Source organism: Gobius niger (assembly GCF_951799975.1).
Source record: "Gobius niger genome assembly, chromosome: 7".
NCBI classification, from domain to species: Eukaryota; Metazoa; Chordata; class Actinopteri; order Gobiiformes; family Gobiidae; genus Gobius; species Gobius niger.
In genome coordinates, this window is record NC_136858.1 from 38867616 (window position 1) to 38888751 (window position 21136).

A 21136-nucleotide genomic window follows, 5' to 3' on the forward strand; every position below is an offset into this window, starting at 1 on the left:
TTTTGCTGGATTTTTGTCTTTTTTTTGCTGGATTTTTGTCTTTTTTTTGCTGGATTTTTGTCTTTTTTTGCTGGATTTTTGTCACTTTTTTGCTGGATTTTTGTAATTTTTTTGCTGGATTTTTGTCACTTTTTTGCTGGATTTTTGTCACTTTTTTGCTGGATTTTTGTCACTTTTTTGCTGGATTTTTGTCACTTTTTTGCTGGATCTTTTTAAAGGCAACAAATAATCGTTTGAATAATCGTGATTTCAATTATGACAAATATAATCGTGATTATTATTTTTTCAATAATCGAGCAGCCCTACCCACAATCACAGCTTCTGTCAGTCAAGTCCTAATTATTCACTTCCTGGATTCCACGAAACTCACCGTAAGCCCCTCCCACCCACCACCTCTTGCTCCCCTTCACTGCGCAGCTGTTTCAATAAAGGAAAAAAAAAGGGGGAAAGAATCCGTGCATCGATGTCACTTCCTGTCGGTGTCCAATCAGGAAGTAAAACTATAAACATCACCAAAATGGCCAAACGAAAGAAAGCCGGGATAATCTTTAGCCAAATCTATAACCATGAGCCTCACTCCTCCGCCGCCCCGAGCAGGAAGTGCGGTCGCAGCAGCGGCAGGATGAGCCCCCGCGGCGTCCCGCCCAGACAGTAGGCCTCGTCCACGCCCACGCCGTCGCTCCGCAGCGTCTTCAGAGCCGAGCGGCAGCGGCTCAGGCCTCCGTGAGACGTGAGCAGGACCAGGCTGAGGGGGCTGTCGGCGAGTCCGAACCTCCGCCGCATCCGACCCAGACGGGACGCGAGCGCCTGCACAGAGGGGGGAGGGAAGTAGGGCTGCTCGATTATTGAAAAAATAATAATCACGATTATTTTTGTCATAATTGAAATCACGATTATTCAAACGATTATTTGTTGCCTTTAAAAAATCCATCAAAAAAGTGAAAAAAATCCATCAAAAAAGTGAAAAAAATCCATCAAAAAAAAGACAAAAATCCAGCAAAAAAAAAGACAAAAATCCAGCAAAAAAAAGACAAAAATCCAGCAAAAAAAAAGACAAAAATCCAGCAAAAAAAAGACAAAAATCCAGCAAAAAAAAAGACAAAAATCCAGCAAAAAAGTGACAAAAATCCAAAAATTAGAATTATTATTTTAAAAAAAATAATAAAAAAAATAAAAAAATAAAATAAAAAAAAACATTGAAAAAAAAAATTATAATCGATTTTTTGCGATTATGCTAATTTTGTAATCGTTTACTGTTGTAATCGAAATCGTAATCGAATTTCGATTAATTGCACAGCCCTAGAGGGAAGGTTAGACACTCGAGATCCGACCGAGACGAGACCCGAGCGCCTGCAGGGGGAGAGGGAGGGTTAGACACTGTCCCATCCCAGACGAGACCCGAGCGCCTGCAGGGGAGAGGGAGGGTTAGCCACACGCGACTCCAGATCCGTCCCAGGCAGAAACATCTCAGCCAAAACCGGAGCTGCACTGACAGAAAAGCCTGTGACCTGAAAACCGCTCCTGACACACATCCGCCGCCAGCCCGACCCTGACGTGAAACCACAAAGCTACGAACTGCTAATGAAGGATCTGATCTCACAGGTGTAACTCAATGCAATATAAAAAGTCTTCCGGCGACTGAAAGATGGCGAGGAAATGTTTGAAACTTGCAGCGTGTGTGGAAGTGCTGCCGGCTGAGAAGGCAATTTACTTTAATTATGTAACTTTGAACTTTTAGATATAGATATCGATCAGTTTTAACTTTAATACAGTAGTCATGTGACGTCATTGTCCTCAGTTAGTCTCTGTTCATCTGTCTTTATTCATCAGCGTTTAAAGGGGGGGGGTATTATGTAAAATGGTCTTTTTCCAGCTTCCCATCCTGTTATTCTGTCACTCCCTCATTAAAAACATGGCTGAAGTGTTGCCTTGGCACATTCACGTATTTCTGAGTAATCTGTAAAAACTCTGATGGCGGCCATTTTAGGGATAGGTTTGCCTGAGTCCTCCTAGGAACGCCCCCACCTCCTGGACACGCCTCCGAGCTTTCCTCTCAGGCCCCAGAACTTTTCACTGTTCTGCCGATGACAGTCAGATCTCTCTGCCTTTAAAGACGGGTGACCCACATGCTGTTCGGCCCGTCCTCCACTGCATCAGCGACATCAAAGCATGGACGGCCCTTCACTTTTTATGCCTAAATCATAGGGCTGCTCGACTATTGAAAAAATAATAATCACGATTATTTTTGTCATAATTGAAATCACGATTATTCAAACGATTATTTGTTGCCTTTAAAAAAATCCAGCAAAAAAGACAAAAATCCAGCCAAAAAAATGACAAAAATCCAGCAAAAAAATGACAAAAATCCAGCAAAAAAATGACAAAAATCCAGCAAAAAAGTGACAAAAATCCAGCAAAAAAATGACAAAAATCCAGCAAAAAAGTGACAAAAATCCAGCAAAAAAATGACAAAAATCCAGCAAAAAAGTGACAAAAATCCATAAAAAAAAGACAAAAATCCAGCAAAAAAGTGACAAAAATCCAGCAAAAAAGTGACAAAAATCCCAAAATTAAAAATTAGAAGAAAAAAAATAAAAAAAATTGAAAAGAAAAAATTGAAAAAAATAAATAAATAAAAATTATAATCGATTTTTTGCGATTACGCTGATTTTGTAATCGTTTACTGTTGTAATCGAAATCGTAATCGAATTTCGATTAATTGCACAGCCCTAGCGTCTAAGACCACGATTTGATCTTCTATAAAACCTCTGGACATTCTTTCTCACAGTAAACTCTCACGTCTGTGGAGCGGTGCCAGAGCCGGGCCCTTCGCGTTAACCCCGTGAACAGAAGCCCAGAATGAAGGCTCGCGTACCTGCACGGCCTCGCGCGTCCCCGTCTTCTGTCCAGGATCCAAGATGGCGTCCGCACAGAACAGGACCCTGAGCTGCTCTGACGGGCCCGAGGCTGAGAGGGGGTCGAGGAGCGCGGACAGGACGCCTGCGACCACAGACACATCCCGTTCAGATGGAAACATGTTCAATAACACTGACACTATTCTACACAGTTAAATATAGATCTTTAAGCTGTTTTCAGAGATGATATGACTGAACATTGTGATGGATTGTGCAGCCTGGACCTTTAACACGACTAAAATCACACGGATGTGGAAATGTTTACGCAGAATAAACATGTCTGACCCTGGTTCGCAGCTCGCGTGGCCTCGGTCGAGTCGGTCGTGAGAAAAAGATGCACTTTATTCTCCCGTAAAGTGTCCGTGAAGTCGTCCTCACACGGAAAACTAAAGCGGTGTTTGTGCAGACCTGCGAGGAAAACATCAGGTTAGACACAACAATCTACAAAGAAAGACCTTTACAAATGACTGAAAATATTCAATAAAGACTTCCTACAAAAGCTTTTCAAACATTTCAAGTGCAGTCACGCCGAGACTCAAAGCAGAACCAGGTCTTAAAGGAACAGGCCACCGTTTTTACATACTGAGATATGCTCTTACCTCACCTTAATATATCCCCGTCTGGTCTTTGTCCGTGCGCTCACACATACGCAGCCTCTCCCACATGTCACATAGCTCCAAAAAAGCTCACGATAGAAGCTACCAAGCTCTTCCACGTGTTCCCTATTTAAATAAAGTTATTTTTACACAGAAATGTAACATGTGGATTTTATAAGCAGATAAAAAGGGGAACTATATTGTGAGGCGTAATGATACAGGAGCAGTAACTCCTAAAGACTTCCCCGCTCACTTCCGTCAGTAGAAGCTGCGTGACTTGTAGAGCAGCAGAGAACAGTTGAAGAAGCCTGGATAACTTGTGAACGATGCCTTTTACGTGCATCGTGCCGGGCTGTGATAACAAGCAGAAAGTATATAGTGTAGCAATGTTTCACAGATTTACAACGACACAGGACTCAGGAGCTCCACCATGAGGTAGGAATGTGAGAGCACTTTCCCAAAATATATTTTCTGCTTGTTGTAAAAGGCTCTGTACAAGTCACGCAGCTTCTATTGACGGAAGTGAGCGGGGAAGTCTTTAGGAGTTACTGCGCGGACGCTGTGCTCCTGTATCATTACGCCTCACAATATAGTTCCCCTTTTTATCTGCTTATAAAATCCACATGCTACATTTCTGTGTAAATATAACTTTATTTAAATAGGGAACAGGTGGAAGAGCTCGGTAGCTTCTATCGTGAGCTTTTTTGGAGCTATGTGACATGTGGGAGAGGCTGCGTATGTGTGAGCGCACGGACAAAGACCAGACGGGGATATATTAACTCGGCTAAAGTGAGGTAAGAACATATCTCAGTATGTAAAAACGGTGGCCTATTCCTTTAAACTAAACTTTACTGAAGCATAAATGAATATATGTCCAAGGAAACAAGGCGACATAAGTGATTAAGGAGGAAAGATGTGGGAGTAATCAACGTCTTCCCTTTCCTATTTCGGATGTTCCTATTTAACATATTCAAACACATTTCATTCATTTGACCTGTCGGACAAAGGAGGCCTTAAAGAGACGCATCTCAGACGTGTCTTCTCTCTCTGCCCCTCATTCCTCACTCGCCGCTGTGAGCACAGACACCAGAGAACCCTCCATGATGCAGATGTCAGGATCTGAACTTAAAGCAGCACTAAGTAGCTTGTTTACCTTAATAAACCCTCCCCGTCGTCCCTGTGGGGGTGATACAAGTGTTTATGGGATGATTGGAGGGTCTTTCATCGCCCCCTGGTGTCTCTGGCCGGAAAACCGCAATTGCAACTTGACTGCCACCGGACCAGAGCCACCAATACACAGTAATGGAATCACGAAGAAGAAGCTAACAGGCTAACGGGCAAAGCTAACAGTGGGCTAACATCACTTTAAACAGTATTTACAGCCAAGTTTGAGTGAAAACGATCATCTCCATTGTGTAACTTGCTACGACACCTGCAGTTGCACTTATGGCCTCTAGGGGCGAGAGTTACTGCTTTAAGTTTGCAGTGAAATTAGGTTTGTAGGAGCCTGAAGTCTCCTCGTGTGGCACAGAGATTCCTACATGCGTTGTATCATCGGCTCAGTGGCACATTTAACGTCTTTCTCATCGTTCCCAAAGAAGGCGGGACGTTTTTGTCGGCTGCGTTAATCAAACAGCGGAAATATTGCACAATGACATTCAACGTGGTGTCGGGGACGTGGTGCCTGCCAGTGTAAAGGGAACTGTTCCCTCTGTAGGCACATTTACAGTTCTTTCGCTTTCTGGGAGAGCTGGGACTGGGCAGCTTTTGGAGGATTTTTTTTGACTCCTGCCCTGGGGTAGACTGACGGAAACGAGGCTCCAAGTCTGTGCCATCGGCCCCACCGACCTCCACCAACCACTGTACCGTGGGCCTTGGCGCTGCTCTGGAGCCGCTCCTTCTGCCGCTGATGGCCTCTGTTTGTGCAGATCAGAATCACCTGGAACCGCTCGGACTCAGACGGGTCGACCTGCAGCAGCCGCTCGTTCACCGTCTGCACGGCCTGAGGAGGAGAAACACGGGCAGGATACAGGAGCACAGACACTAAAGACTATTAAACTACAAATATATCACTTTACAGAGTTTGTGCAAGGAGCAGCGAGTCAAATGTAAGGCCTTTTTACTGCACAGACACAAACACTTTCAGAATCTTTTTTCTATTTCTGAAATAATTGAGCATTTTTTCCCAAAGTAAATGATGTTTCTTGTTTATTTCAAGCTTAGACTGTGAATTAAAGTGGAGTAAGCGACGGTGGCTTTATATATACTAGGGCTGTGCAATTAATCGAAATTCGATTACGATTTCGATTACAACAGTAAACTATTACAAAATTAGCATAATCGCAAAAAATCGATTATAATTTTTATTCATTAATATTTTTCACACAAAAAAAATATTAATGAATAAAAAAAAATTTTGCTGGATTTTTGTCTTTTTTTATGGATTTTTGTGATTTTTTTGCTGGATTTTTGTGATTTTTTTGCTGGATTTTTGTCTTTTTTTATGGATTTTTGTCACTTTTTTGCTGGATTTTTGTCACTTTTTTTGCTGGATTTTTGTCTTTTTTTATGGATTTTTGTCACTTTTTTGCTGGATTTTTGTCTTTTTTTTGCTGGATTTTTGTCATTTTTTTGCTGGATTTTTGTCCTTTTTTTGCTGGATTTTTGTCACTTTTTTTGCTGGATTTTTGTCATTTTTTTGCTGGATTTTTTTCATTTTTTTGCTGGATTTTTGTCTTTTTTTTGATGGATTTTTGTCATTTTTTTGCTGGATTTTTGTCACTTTTTTTGATGGATTTTTGTCATTTTTTTGCTGGATTTTTGTCACTTTTTTTGATGGATTTTTTTAAAGGCAACAAATAATCGTTTGAATAATCGTGATTTCAATTATGACAAAAATAATCGTGATTATTATTTTTTCAATAATCGAGCAGCCCTAATATATACCATTATTTAGAACAGTATTAAAACAATGGAACGTCTGGAGTTTGCCACATTTCCTTATGGTTTCAAGAAGCAATTTTCTGACTATTGACTCCACCTGAATCTAAGCCGCATCAACTAAACTTTTAAAGAACATTATGTTTTCACACACATGGGCTGCACTGGTCTATGAGCCGCAGCTGGAAATACTTTTCTCTCTGTGCGCGGGCAAGTATTACAAGAGAACGACGGCCTACAGGAACATTTATAAAAGTCTGTGGCACTTTTACCACTTTAAGTTTTTGTGACAGAGCTGGACCCGGAATCGCTCGAGGACGACTTTTTCACTTTGTCTCTCCATTATTTTCCAGAGAGAAAAAAACGTGTTTATTTTGCACCTAAAGCCGCGTCACAGGAGCAGGAGAGAATCCTCCAGCCCCCGCCCCGGTGAGCAGTAAACATGGCAGACAGAGCTGGAGGAAACACAGGGTTTATTTACCACCTGTGCGAGGCATAGTGCAGGTGGGGGGGGTTAGTTTCTTCATTGGCCGAGAGTTTTTAGACCCCGGGGCTGCAGGGTTCAAAGCGTGTGGAAAAAATAGCGGCTTATAGTCTGGAAATGACAGAAATCCATTCTTGATTTATAGTTTATGCCTCATGTGTTATTGAAGATCTGTTAATACACACTTGAACTAGGGCTGCTCGATTATTGAAAAAATAATAATCACGATTATTTTTGTCATAATTGAAATCACGATTATTCAAACGATTATTTGTTGCCTTTAAAAAATCCATCAAAAGAGTGACAAAAATCCATCAAAAAAGTGACAAAAATCCATTAAAAAAAAAGACAAAAATCCATTAAAAAAAAAGACAAAAATCCATTAAAAAAAAAGACAAAAATCCATTAAAAAAAAAGACAAAAATCCATAAAAAAAAAGGACAAAAATCCATTAAAAAATGACAAAAATCCAGCAAAAAAAGACAAAAATCCATTAAAAAAGTGACAAAAATCCAGCAGAAAAAAGACAAAAATCCAGCAAAAAAAGTGACAAAAATCCAGCAAAAAAAGACAAAAATCCATCAAAAAAGTGACAAAAATCCAGCAAAAAAAGACAAAAATCCATCAAAAAAGTGACAAAAATCCAGCAAAAAAAGACAAAAATCCATTAAAAAAGTGACAAAAATCCAGCAGAAAAAAGACAAAAATCCATCAAAAAGTGACTAAAATCCAGCAGAAAAAAGACAAAAATCCATCAAAAAAGTGACAAAAATCCATCAAAAAAGTGACAAAAATTCATCAAAAAAGTGACAAAAATCCATCAAAAAAGTGACAAAAATCCAGCAAAAAAAGACAAAAATCCAGCAAAAAAGTGACAAAAATCCAGCAAAAAAGTGACAAAAATCCAGCAAAAAAAGACAAAAATCCAGCAAAAAAAGACAAAAATCCAGCAAAAAAAGACAAAAATCCATCAAAAAAGTGACAAAAATCCAGCAAAAAAGTGACAAAAATCCAGCAAAAAAAGACAAAAATCCAGCAAAAAAGTGACAAAAATCCAGCAAAAAAGTGACCAAAATCCAGCAAAAAAAGACAAAAATCCAGCAAAAAAAGACAAAAATCCAGCAAAAAAAGACAAAAATCCATTAAAAAAGTGACAAAAATCCAGCAAAAAAAGACAAAAATCCAGCAAAAAATGACAAAAATCCATCAAAAAAAGTGACAAAAATCCATCAAAAAAAGTGACAAAAATCCAGCAGAAAAAGACAAAAATCCAGCAGAAAAAAGACAAAAATCCATCAAAAAAGTGACAAAAATCCATCAAAAAAAGTGACAAAAATCCAGCAAAAAAAGACAAAAATCCAGCAGAAAAAGACAAAAATCCAGCAAAAAAGTGACAAAAATCCCAAAATTTAAAATTAGAAAAGAAAATTGAAAAAATAAATAAATAAATAATAATCGATTTTTTGCGATTATGCTAATTTTGTAATCGTTTACTGTTGTAATCGAAATCGTAATCGAATTTCCATTAATTGCACAGCCCTAACTTGAACAAGAGATTACTGTGATTTCCATTTCTTTGGTTAGCTTTGGTGGCGTGAAACGGTCTTCAATAATATCGTTTATGGCTATTCCATTCTTGCCTCCACATATTGAACTTCAGTGTCATCATATTGAGCCGAACACTCCCCAAAGTGTCCGGCTCGAGTGTGTGGTCTGTGTGCTCTGGTGTCGACCTCTGACCTGGAGCAGAGGGAAGGCCACTCCTGCCCCGTAAACCTCTCCCTCTTCAGCTGCAAACACTGCTCCGACTGAGACGGCCACGATCAGGGCCTTTTCATCCCCGACCTGAAGAAAAACAAAGAAAGATCTTTAATTCAACCAACAGCAAAAAGCCACGACCTCTACTTAAGTCAGGTGAGTGTTTAGTCAAAGATTTGATCATGTTATCAACCCGGTTCCCTCTTGAAATACGTGTTTTTGTTGAGTGTATTAGTTTAGTTTTTAAAAAGATCCTATTTTCTTTGACAGCTGTGATTAAAAATGGCTATTTAGTTCAAAGTGCACATTTTAAACGCTTGTGTGAACTAAAACTAATACAAAAACCTCATGTATGTCAGAACATATGCACTTGTAGAGGTCTATCCTACAAGGTTAGCAGGATTATTCTGTGCTCTTTTCCATTCATAATTAATTACCAACGCCGTCACTGGATGATGTCACGAGGTGGCGCTCCTCCTCTGTGTCTATGACGAGGCAGCTTTTATTCTTCTATTCTCCTTCAAATATCCTAATATCTACTTTGGTCCAGGTCCTTCTCATTTTAGACATTTCATCATCTTTTAAAAATAAATTCTACCTTTTACATCAACCTGTGACCCTTCCAGCCAATTGTTCAGATTTAAAACTGGTGGTAGTAGTAGTAGTAGTAGTAGTAGTAGTAGTAGTAGTAGTAGTAGTCATTGCTCTGCTTGGGTATGTGTGGCTGCTTTATGTATAGGTGTCCAGTTTTAGCACGACTTCCTTTTCTTGGACCAGTGGCTCAAGTGTAAAAATAAACTGCCTTAAAGGGGGGGTATTCTGCAAAATGGACTTTTTCCAGCTTTCCATCATGTTATTCTGTCACTCCCTCGTTAAAAACATGGCTGAAGTGTTGCCTTGGCACATTCACGTATTTCTGAGTAATCTGTAAAAACTCTGATGGCGGCCATTTTAGGGATAGGTTTGCCTGAGTCCTCCTAGGAACGCCCCCACCTCCTGGAGACGCCTCCGAGCTTTGGTCACCAGCCGAGTAACCAACCACTGCTCCTCAGCAGAACCCCCTCCCCACTGATGCCACAGACAGCGTGTGGAGGGGGCGTGTCTAAAGGCTCAGAGGTTCTTAAAGAGACAGAGGCCTATTTCAAGACATTCACTACAGCCATTTTGAGAGAGACATTTTATACAAGGCAGTTATTCTAATTTACTGCATTTACAGACCAGCAGAAGGTTTGTCATCATTGTAGTGTGATATAGACTGGTGCTATGGGACTGACAAAAGCAGAACACCCCCTCTTTAAAGCAGAACACCCCCTCTTTAAAGCAGAACACCCCCTCTTTAAAGCAGAACACCCCCTCTTTAAAGCAGAACACCCCCTCTTTAAAGCAGAACACCCCCTCTTTAACCTCTTAACTCCCGCCTGAACCGAGAGGATCTTTTTCCTCACGTCATCAGATTTGTTTTCCATCATTTTTTTGTTGGGTATTCCACTCATTTTTGTAACTTTTTGTCACATTTTTGTCATTTTTTTGTCAATTGTTTTTTTTTTTTTTGTCAAATTTTTGTCATTTTTTAAATCAAATTTTTGTCATTTTTTGTATTTTTTTTGTCCATTTTTTATCAAATTTTTGCCATTTTTTTTGGTTAAATTTTTATATTTTTTTGTTAAATTTTTATCCCATTTTAATCAATATTTTTGTCATTTTTTATCATTTTTTGTATTTCTTTTTGTCACATTTTTATCACATTTTTATATTTTTTTTGTTGAATTTTTATATATATTTTTTTAATTTTTATCCCATTTTTGTCAATTTTTCGTCAATTTTTTGTCACATTTCCATCATTGTTTTCATCTCATTTTATACAAGGCAGTTATTCTAATTTACTGCATTTACAGACCAACAGAAGGTTTGTCATCATTGTAGTGAGATATAGACTGGTGCTATGGGACTGACAAAAGCAGAACACCCCCTCTTTAAAGCAGAACACCCCCTCTTTAAAGCAGAACACCCCCTCTTTAAAGCAGAACACCCCCTCTTTAAAGCAGAACACCCCCTCTTTAAAGCAGAACACCCCCTCTTTAACCTCTTAACTCCCGCCTGAACCGAGAGGATCTTTTTCCTCACGTCATCAGATTTGTTTTCCATCATTTTTTTGTTGGGTATTCCACTCATTTTTGTAACTTTTTGTCACATTTTTGTCATTTTTTTGTCAATTGTTTTTTTTTTTTTTGTCAAATTTTTGTCATTTTTTAAATCAAATTTTTGTCATTTTTTGTATTTTTTTTGTCCATTTTTTATCAAATTTTTGCCATTTTTTTTGGTTAAATTTTTATATTTTTTTGTTAAATTTTTATCCCATTTTAATCAATATTTTTGTCATTTTTTATCATTTTTTGTATTTCTTTTTGTCACATTTTTATCACATTTTTATATTTTTTTTGTTGAATTTTTATATATATTTTTTTAATTTTTATCCCATTTTTGTCAATTTTTCGTCAATTTTTTGTCACATTTCCATCATTGTTTTCATCTCATTTTATACAAGGCAGTTATTCTAATTTACTGCATTTACAGACCAACAGAAGGTTTGTCATCATTGTAGTGAGATATAGACTGGTGCTGTGGGACTGACAAAAGCAGAACACCCCCTCTTTAAGACAGATTTTATTCTCTGTTTCCATATTGGTTTAATGATTTCAGAAGCAGGATCGGTTTAAGAACTTTGTTGCTGAAATTTCTGCGCTCTGCAGTTCGGGTCAAAAGTTTGTGAACATTCTCTATGCATCAACATTTCTTTATTTTCAACACTTGTGTGATTCTCATTGGAGACATTAAACTATGAATGAACACGTGGGATTAAGTAGGAAACAAAACATTCTTTATATTAACTACACCTTATTTAGCCTTAATAAATGATGAGTTAACACTTAAATCATCATGAACAATCCCTCCACGGTCACGCGGCTCAGGACGGACCTGAACAATGACAATAAAGCACTAACTTTACTTCATTAGTTAAGTGTGACTAACACTTAATAACTACTTAATTGAATAAGTGTATAAATATGTAAAGATTATCATTATGATAAAGGCTTTGACTGAAGAAGTTAAGCAACTAATGAATTGCTCATGAATTATGGGACAACTCATTTATTAATGCTAAATAGACCCAGTCATTGTTTGTAAACATTCTGGGCTTAGCTGGAGGCGGGAAGTTAGATTCCTATCTACGGTATTTCCATTGGAGCTGTTGTCATGGTAACGATAAACAAACAAATCAAATAAACCTTATCTTATCGTCTCAAATGTCGTTCCTCTTGGTCAAGTAGTCGTAGTTTTACACTTATCATCACTAGTTTTAGTTTAATCTTATTTCTCTTGATCACTTCCTGCCTCCAGATGATGTCACTGATGATGTCACTGATGATGTCACTGATGATGTCAGCAGTTAAAGGGTCTATAAGGTGCTAAAGTTATTGTTGTTATTGGCCTTTTCTCAGTGAGCTTCATACGGTCGGCCCTGAACGCAGCCTGTGAAGGTGCAAAGCAGTAATTAAAGCAAAAGGCGGCCATTTTGAAGAATATATCAACTTTTTGGGGTTAAAACATAATTCCACATGTTCAGTGAAGGTTCTTGAGTCATCTTCTGTACTAGGGCTGCTCGATTATTGAAAAAATAATAATCACGATTATTTTTGTCATAATTGAAATCACGATTATTCAAACGATTATTTGTTGCCTTTAAAAAATCCATCAAAAAAGTGACAAAAATCCATCAAAAAAAAAAGACAAAAATCCATCAAAAAAGTGACAAAAATCCAGCAAAAAAAAAGACGAAAATCCATCAAAAAAGTGACAAAAATCCAGCAAAAAAATGACAAAAATCCATCAAAAAAGTGACAAAAATCCAGCAAAAAAGTGACAAAAATCCAGCAAAAAAGTGACAAAAATCCAGCAAAAAAAAAGACGAAAATCCATCAAAAAAGTGACAAAAATCCAGCAAAAAAGTGACAAAAATCCAGCAAAAAAATGACAAAAATCCATCAAAAAAGTGACAAAAATCCAGCAAAAAAATGACAAAAATCCATCAAAAAAATGACAAAAATCCAGCAAAAAAGTGACAAAAATCCAGCAAAAAAGTGACAAAAATCCAGCAAAAAAATGACAAAAATCCATCAAAAAAGTGACAAAAATCCAGCAAAAAAATGACAAAAATCCATCAAAAAAATGACAAAAATCCAGCAAAAAAGTGACAAAAATCCAGCAAAAAAGTGACAAAAATCCAAAAATTAAAAAATTTGATTTTTTTTTGGAAAAAAATAAAAATAAAAATTAAAAAAAATATATATAATCGATTTTTTGCGATTATGCTAATTTTGTAATCGTTTACTGTTGTAATCGAAATCGTAATCGAATTTCGATTAATTGCACAGCCCTATTCTGTACTCTGCTGTTGACTCAAGAAGGTCTTAGCTTTCAACTCAGGCATTACACCGGCCTTTAGGTTGTAAACTCACCAGTAAAGAAGCTTTTAGATCTGGGATTTTTCAGGTGGGTTAAGAGGCTATTCCAGTTCCAACTCACTTGATTTGAGCATGTTTATGGTTTTACAGGGGACACTATACTATACAAACCACACCTTTATGAGTTTAAGCTTTAGTTTAAAAGAGACTTTAGACTAAACTATTAAAGATGCACTGAAGTACAAACTAAACGGAGCCTATAACACCCCGTGCACCGCCAGATCGACCTGTTCTCAGTACTTTACCTGTGGGATCGCATCTGGATTTGCAACAGTTTGGACCACTTCCGCCTCCATGTTCACTCTGCGCAGCTTTAGGGACGAGTTTAATCATAAAACGTTTCGTAAAACCCACGCCCTGCGCTTCATCTCCTCCGTGATCACCGCACGCGAGCGCCACAGCAAACAAAAGTTTTCTAAAATTAGCAAAAGTCACTCGTTCGTCTCGTCTCGCTGTCTGCGCTCGGGAGCCGGGTTGCCAGATCTGACGGAAAACAGCGCATGCGTAGAAATGCATCCATGAATATATTTCAGAAGGCGAGTGCAGCTTGTTTTAGATAACAAGTACATTAGCAAATTGATTGACCTCGAAATACGGTTTGGAGTTTAATCCAAGTTGTGTTTTTAGCTTTAAATGGGCTTTTAACGGCGATAACGGCTATAACGGCTCTGTTGTCAACACATTAACCGGAACAAACGGTAAAAAAAAAAAAAGTTTTTATTTTTATTGACAAGAAAAAAACAACAGTAAAATATTCCCCCAAAATGTGTTAGAAAATAAATACGTAAAAATAAAAATATAAATGAAATGAAAAAAAAAAAAAAAAAGCAAATTATAAAAATAATTAAGACATTGCTGGAAATGTTCAAACAAATCAACAAATAAACAAATATAAATAGTCAATATAAAATATCAGGAAAAAAAAAAAAATGGCGAAAAAAAAAAAAAAAAAAAGCGCGGACCCGGCCGACCTGGCAACCGGAGCAGCGTCTGGCGCGTGACGTCACTTCCGTGTTTACCACGCCTACAGCTAAATCTTAAAGACAGGAATAAAACCCGACCTACAAGCTCGAAACACCTTTGATTTAATCCCGCGAACAAAGTGACGCTTTCACGAGCTGGTCCGGCGCGGTTTGGGCCGGACTCTGGCGCGGTTCGAGGCGTTTTGAAGCGGATTTGTTTGGCCTAAAGCGGGGAGAGAAAAGTTGCAGTCGTCTTAACGGTGAGAGCTGCTGCTGCTTCTTCAGGTGTTAAGTCCTTCACCTGCTGCTGTCACTTTAGTTTATATTCAGTTAAAACACTCACACATCTGATGAGAGCAGTGGAAACACGTCACGTTAATGTGTTTCAGTAACAAAACAAAACATGCTAGTGGGAGTGATGTTACTGAGCGTCTTATCTTCATATAGATAAAGCTACACGTTAACGTCAGTGCCTCCACTACCAGGGATTTACTTTTCATATCATTCATTTATAAAAGATTTTGCACAAAGCCTAAGTTAAGTGCGTGGCGTGTTAAATGTCTAATCCACACATTTGAGATGGTGTGTAAGTGTCTATGTGTCTATGTTGTTTTGTATCGTTTAAGATTTGGGATGTTCTTCAGAGCAGACTTATGCACGCGCTGTGTTTCCTTCAGTGTTAACTTTGAGAACATGTTTTAATTTAGTTTGAGTCTTTTGACGAAAATGTAATTCGCTTTTAGTCTAGTTTTAGTCGACTAAATTTAAGACGAATTGAGTGGACTTTGCATTGATAATATTGATTATAGTCATATAGGGCTGTGCAATTGTTCGATTACAACAGTAAACGATTACAAAATTAGCATAATCGCAAAAAATCGATTATAATTTTTATTTTATAAAAATTATAACATCCATTCTAGTTTTTAATTTAATTATAACATTCTAATTTTTAATTTTTGGATTTTTGTAATATTTTTGCTGGATTTTTGTCTTTTTTTTTTTTATGGATTTTTGTCTTTTTTCTGCTGGATTTTTGTGTTTTTTTGCTGGATTTTTGTCTTTTTTTTGCTGGATTTTTGTCACTTTTTTTATGGATTTTTGTCTTTTTTTATGGATTTTTGTCTTTTTTTTTGATGGATTTTTGTCATTTTTTTGCTGGATTTTTGTCATTTTTTTGATGGATTTTTGTCATTTTTTTTGATGGATTTTTGTCACTTTTTTATGGATTTTTGTCACTTTTTTTATGGATTTTTGTCTTTTTTTATGGATTTTTGTCTTTTTTTTTGATGGATTTTTGTCTTTTTTTGATGGATTTTTGTCATTTTTTTGCTGGATTTTTGTCATTTTTTTGCTGGATTTTTGTCTTTTTTTTGATGGATTTTTGTCACTTTTTTTATGGATTTTTGTCTTTTTTTTATGGATTTTTGTCTTTTTTTTTGATGGATTTTTGTCTTTTTTTTGCTGAATTTTTGTCATTTTTTTGCTGGATTTTTGTCATTTTTTTGCTGGATTTTTGTCATTTTTTTTGATGGATTTTTGTCATTTTTTTTGATGGATTTTTGTCATTTTTTTTCTGGATTTTTGTCATTTTTTTTCTGGATTTTTGTCATTTTTTTTCTGGATTTTTGTCATTTTTTTTCTGGATTTTTGTCATTTTTTTGATGGATTTTTGTCATTTTTTTGCTGGATTTTTGTCATTTTTTTGATGGATTTTTGTCATTTTTTTTTGATGGATTTTTGTCATTTTTTTGATGGATTTTTGTCATTTTTTTGCTGGATTTTTGTCATTTTTTTTGATGGATTTTTGTCATTTTTTTGATGGATTTTTGTCATTTTTTTGATGGATTTTTGTCATTTTTTTTGATGGATTTTTGTCATTTTTTTTGATGGATTTTTGTATTTTTTTTGATGGATTTTTGTCACTTTTTTGATGGATTTTTGTCACTTTTTTGCTGGATTTTTGTCATTTTTTTGATGGATTTTTGTCACTTTTTTGCTGGATTTTTTTAAAGGCAACAAATAATCGTTTGAATAATCGTGATTTCAATTCTGACAAAAATAATCGTGATCATTATTTTTTCAATAATCGAGCAGCCCTATAATCATATTTAATCTGGTTCCTCTGCTTCATGGTAAACGGTCTCAACTTATGTAGCGCTTTTCCACCTACATTAGGCACTCAAAGCGCTTTACAGCCAGGACCCACTCACCCATTCACACTCTCATTCATACACCAGTGTACGCAGACACTGGGGGCAATGTTTAAGTAAGTTTAAGTAAGTTTATTTATGGAATGCCCCTTGAGATGTTCCATCTCGTTTGCGAGGGGGTCCATTAACACAAAACACTAGTTACACAGTAAAAGACAGGACACACATTAGGACAGTCACACAGACAAAACAAACTAGTCCATAGTCCTCCCAAACCCCTCCAAAATACTTAGACAGAATTTACAAAAAATAAATAAATAAAGATAAATAGATAAATAAATAAAAAACAACAACAGAGATATAGTCAAAAGAAAACAATAGAAAACGATTCCAAGAGATGAGGCAAAAGTACAAAATTAGAAATACACTTAAAGACATAAACAAGGTGTTTTTAGGTGAGAAAATAAGGAGGCTCTAAACAAACCAAACAATGTTAAAGAACGAATGGATAAAGGTGAACTGTTCCAATCAGAGGGGGCTTTGAACTGAAAAGCTCAATGTGGGTGAAGTGTCTTGCCCAAGGACACAACGACAGTGTGCACTTTCAGGAGCCGCTCCACATGAACAAAGCTCAGAGCTGATCCTTTAAACATGATCTGAGGCTCTTTCAGACGCTCAATACAAGTTTGGATGATTTTAGTCTCTCCTTTTCATTTTTATTTAGTCTGATTTTAGTCGACTCAAATATCTGGACATTTTAGTCACAGTTTTAGTCTCATGAGAAACTTTTCATTTAGTTTTAGTCCAATTTTAGTCACAAAAATATCACTTTGACTAAAATTAAGACTAAATATTTTAGTCGACGACATTAACCCTGGTTTCCTGGTCGTGTGTGTAACAGAGTAAAAGCCGATCATAAATGTATCACAGGGTTCAGTGCGGTTTTATCTGTATTTATCAGTAGTACATAGTTGTGTCTGGTCTTGACATCTCGCCACTGCTGTAAAAACATTATGTCATGAAATCTCATGCACTAGAGTGTGAGTGAGATGTGGATTTGAAACCAGTTTGTTTGGTGGCTGTTCAGACACAGAACACGCCTGCCCAGGACAAAAGACCTGCCGCTCATCAACACGTCAGGCCTGAAGTCAACCTGAGCGAAGAGAGGAACTCCCACAGAGCAGAGGGTGGTGCTCTGCAGAGGGAACACTGGTAGTGATTAGGGAGGAGCCCATTCCTCACACAAACATATCGATACGCCTTCTGTAATGTGGACTCTTCTGGTTGGCTCAATAGCTTATAGAATATTAGGTCAGGTCTACAGTAGGTTTGGGCCATATCGTTATCGTGGTATCATTGTTTGACATCGTTGTGTCTGTAAGTTTGCAAAGTGAGGAGAGATAAGAGTGAAATCGGAAAGTAAACGATAAAACAGGGAGCAAAGAACCATGATCATACATCACCGATCCTCGCGTCTTTGCACTGGCTCCCTGTTCTTTTTAGAATTTATTTAAGAGGGGGTGTTCTGCTTTAAAGAGGGGGTGTTCTGCTTTAAAGAGGGGGTGTTCTGCTTTAAAGAGGGGGTGTTCTGCTTTTGTCAGTCACATAGCTCCAGTCTATATCTCACTACAATGATGACAAACCTTCTGTTGGTCTGTAAATGCAGTAAATTAGAATAACTGCCTTGTATAAAATGAGACGAAAACAACGATGGAAATGTGACAAAAAAATGACAAAAAATTGATAAAAATATGACGAAAAATGACAAAAAATTTATTTAAAAAAATGACAAAAAATTGATAAAAAATTGACAAAAAAATTGAAAAATTTGACTAAAAATGACCAAAAAAAATGACACAAATGTGACAAAAAATTGACAAAAATTTGACCAAAAAATTGACAAAAATGTGACAAAAAATGACAAAAATTTGATAAAAAAATGACAAAAAAAGTTGAAAAATTTGACCCAAAAAAAATGACAAAAATTGGATAAAAATTTGACAAAAAAATACAAAAAATTGACAAAAATGTGTCAAAAAAATGACAAAAAAGTTACAAAAATGAGTTGAAAACCCAACAAAAAAATGATGGAAAAAAAATCTGATGTGAGGAAAAAGATCCTCTCGGTTCAGGCGGGAGTTAAGAGGTTAAAGAGGGGGTGTTCTGCTTTTGTCAGTCCCACAGCACCAGTCTATATCACACTACAATGATGACAAACCTTCTGTTGGTCTGTAAATGCAGTAAATTAGAATAACTGCCTTGTATAAAATGTCTCTCTCAAAATGGCTGTAGTGAATGTCTTGAAATAGGCCTCTGTCTCTTTAAGAACCTCTGAGCCTTTAGACACGCCCCCTCCACACGCTGTCTGTGGCATCAGTGGGGAGGGGGTTCTGCTGAGGAGCAGTGGTTGGTTACTCGGCTGGTGACCAAAGCTCGGAGGCGTCTCCAGGAGGTGGGGGCGTTCCTAGGAGGACTCAGGCAAACCTATCCCTAAAATGGCCGCCATCAGAGTTTTTACAGATTACTCAGAAATACGTGAATGTGCCAAGGCGACACTTCAGGCATGTTTTTAATGAGGGAGAGACAGAATAACATGAAGGAAAGCTGGAAAAGTCCATTTTGCAGAATACCCCCCCTTTAAAGCTTTATATTCGGTCAGGTCTACAGTCCGAACGGCCCCCACAGTGGAGGGTTTGAAATCTCACACTTTTATTCTCTGGCTTTTAGCTCTGCGTGAGTCGTGTCCTGTGTCTTTTACTTTATTTTATTGCTTTTTCTATCTGGTTTTGTTTCTATTTACCCGTTTTGATCTGTTTTATTCTGATGTACAGTTTTTATGTCGTGCAGCACTTTATTGTTTTAAACGTGCTGTACAAATAAAGTGGATCGGATAAAACGTGTCCTCCCTTTAACCAGCCTGTCCCAGTTTGCAAAACGAGGAGAGCCGGAACAGAGCTTTCAAATGTGTTTAAGCTCCTCCCCCTCCCTCCTGATTGGACATGACAGGCCAGTTCACAGACAGACGGCGCTTCTCATTGGTCAAAGTTGTGTCCCGGGGATTCTGATTGGTTGTAGAAATCAGCAAAGAAAAGATATTGTTGTTTAATATTACTTTTGTTGCCTCAAACTTCAAGCCCAGGCAGTTATTCACGATCTACTAAATAAACTTCCAGACTGTCACTTTAAGCTCAGCCCCATCAGAGCAGCATAAACACTGACTGTAGAGCACAGGGACAGGGGCTTATAAAGGAAAATGAAATGAAGGATGTAATAGGGCTGCTCGATTATTGAAAAAATAATAATCACGATTATTTTTGTCATAATTGAAATCACGATTATTCAAACGATTATTTGTTGCCTTTAAAAAAAATCCAGCAGAAAAAGTGACAAAAATCCAGCAAAAAAGTGACAAAAATCCAGCAAAAAAGTGACAAAAATCCAGCAAAAAAGTGACAAAAATACAGCAAAAAAGTGACAAAAATCCAGCAAAAAAGTGACAAAAATCCAGCAAAAAAGTGACAAAAATCCAGCAAAAAAGTGACAAAAATCCAGCAAAAAAGTGACAAAAATCCAGCAAAAAAGTGACAAAAATCCAGCAAAAAAGTGACAAAAATCCAGCAAAAAAGTGACAAAAATCCAGCAAAAAAATGACAAAAATCCAGCAAAAAAGTGACAAAAATCCAGCAAAAAAGTGACAAAAATCCAGCAGAAAAAGTGACAAAAATACAGCAAAAAAGTGACAAAAATACAGCAAAAAAGTGACAAAAATCCAGCAAAAAAGTGACAAAAATACAGCAAAAAAGTGACAAAAATCCAGCAAAAAAGTGACAAAAATACAGCAAAAAAGTGACAAAAATACAGCAAAAAAATGACAAAAATACAGCAGAAAAGTGACAAAAATCCAGCAAAAAAGTGACAAAAATCCAGCAAAAAAGTGACAAAAATACAGCAAAAAAGTGACAAAAATCCAGCAAAAAAATGACAAAAATCCAGCAAAAAAGTGACAAAAATCCAGCAAAAAAAGACAAAAATCCAGCAGAAAAAGTGACAAAAATCCAGCAAAAAAGTGACAAAAATACAGCAGAAAAGTGACAAAAATACAGCAAAAAAATGACAAAGTACGCCTTGATTAAGGAGAGGTCCCTGTTTCACACCTGCCCCCTGCTGGCCAGCCCTCACACCTGCGCAAGCAAACTGACATCATCACACAGCGCCGTTTGTTTTTATGTCAGACAAAAGCACAAGCCGTGGCACGAGAAAAGCGAAGGGAAAATAATCCCAGCGCCGTGAAATAACAAGTCTGCTTTGCAAAACAAAATTGAGAAAAATTGAAAAAAAAATATTTGAAAAAAAAATTGAAAAAAAAAAAAAATTATAATCGATTTTTTGCGATTATGCTAATTTTGTAATCGTTTACTGTTGTAATCGAAATCGTAATCGAATTTCGATTAATTGCACAGCCCTAGGATGTAAACTGTAGATCATATTTGCGAAGGAATTAGTATGTTTAAAAAAAAAAAAAAAAGAATAAAATATCACAATAGACGTAAGCCGTTATTGTGATATTTCTTTTTTTTATTGTGATTTAGATTTTAGGCCATACCGCCCTGTCCTAGTCTACAGCCAATCCTTTTGAAAGGTTCACAGAGTCTTTTGTTCCTGAGGCAGTGAGGTTCTGGTTTGGAGTTTGGAGGAATGCGGTTTAAGCCTTTTGAGAATTTTCCATGAACTCAATAAATTCTTCCTCTTTCCCTCAGATTTGTGTAAACACCTAACCCCTCCCTCCCCTCTCTCTGCGTTTTAGC

General features: G+C 37.0%; 1 protein-coding gene across 1 annotated transcript; it reads right to left on the minus strand.

The window, feature by feature from the left end:
- Nucleotides 1–404: 404 nt before the first annotated feature.
- On the minus strand, nt 405–13680 carry LOC306965987 (cytosolic 5'-nucleotidase 1A-like). The gene is made up of 6 exons (XM_079560613.1): nt 13462–13680; nt 8676–8780; nt 5378–5513; nt 3201–3323; nt 2876–3000; nt 405–807 (listed from the first exon to the last, which is right to left on the minus strand). The coding sequence occupies exons 1-6, from the start codon at nt 13510–13512 to the stop codon at nt 574–576; spliced, it is 774 nt and encodes a 257-aa protein (XP_079416739.1). The 5' UTR covers nt 13513–13680; the 3' UTR covers nt 405–573.
- Nucleotides 13681–21136: the final 7456 nt, after the last annotated feature.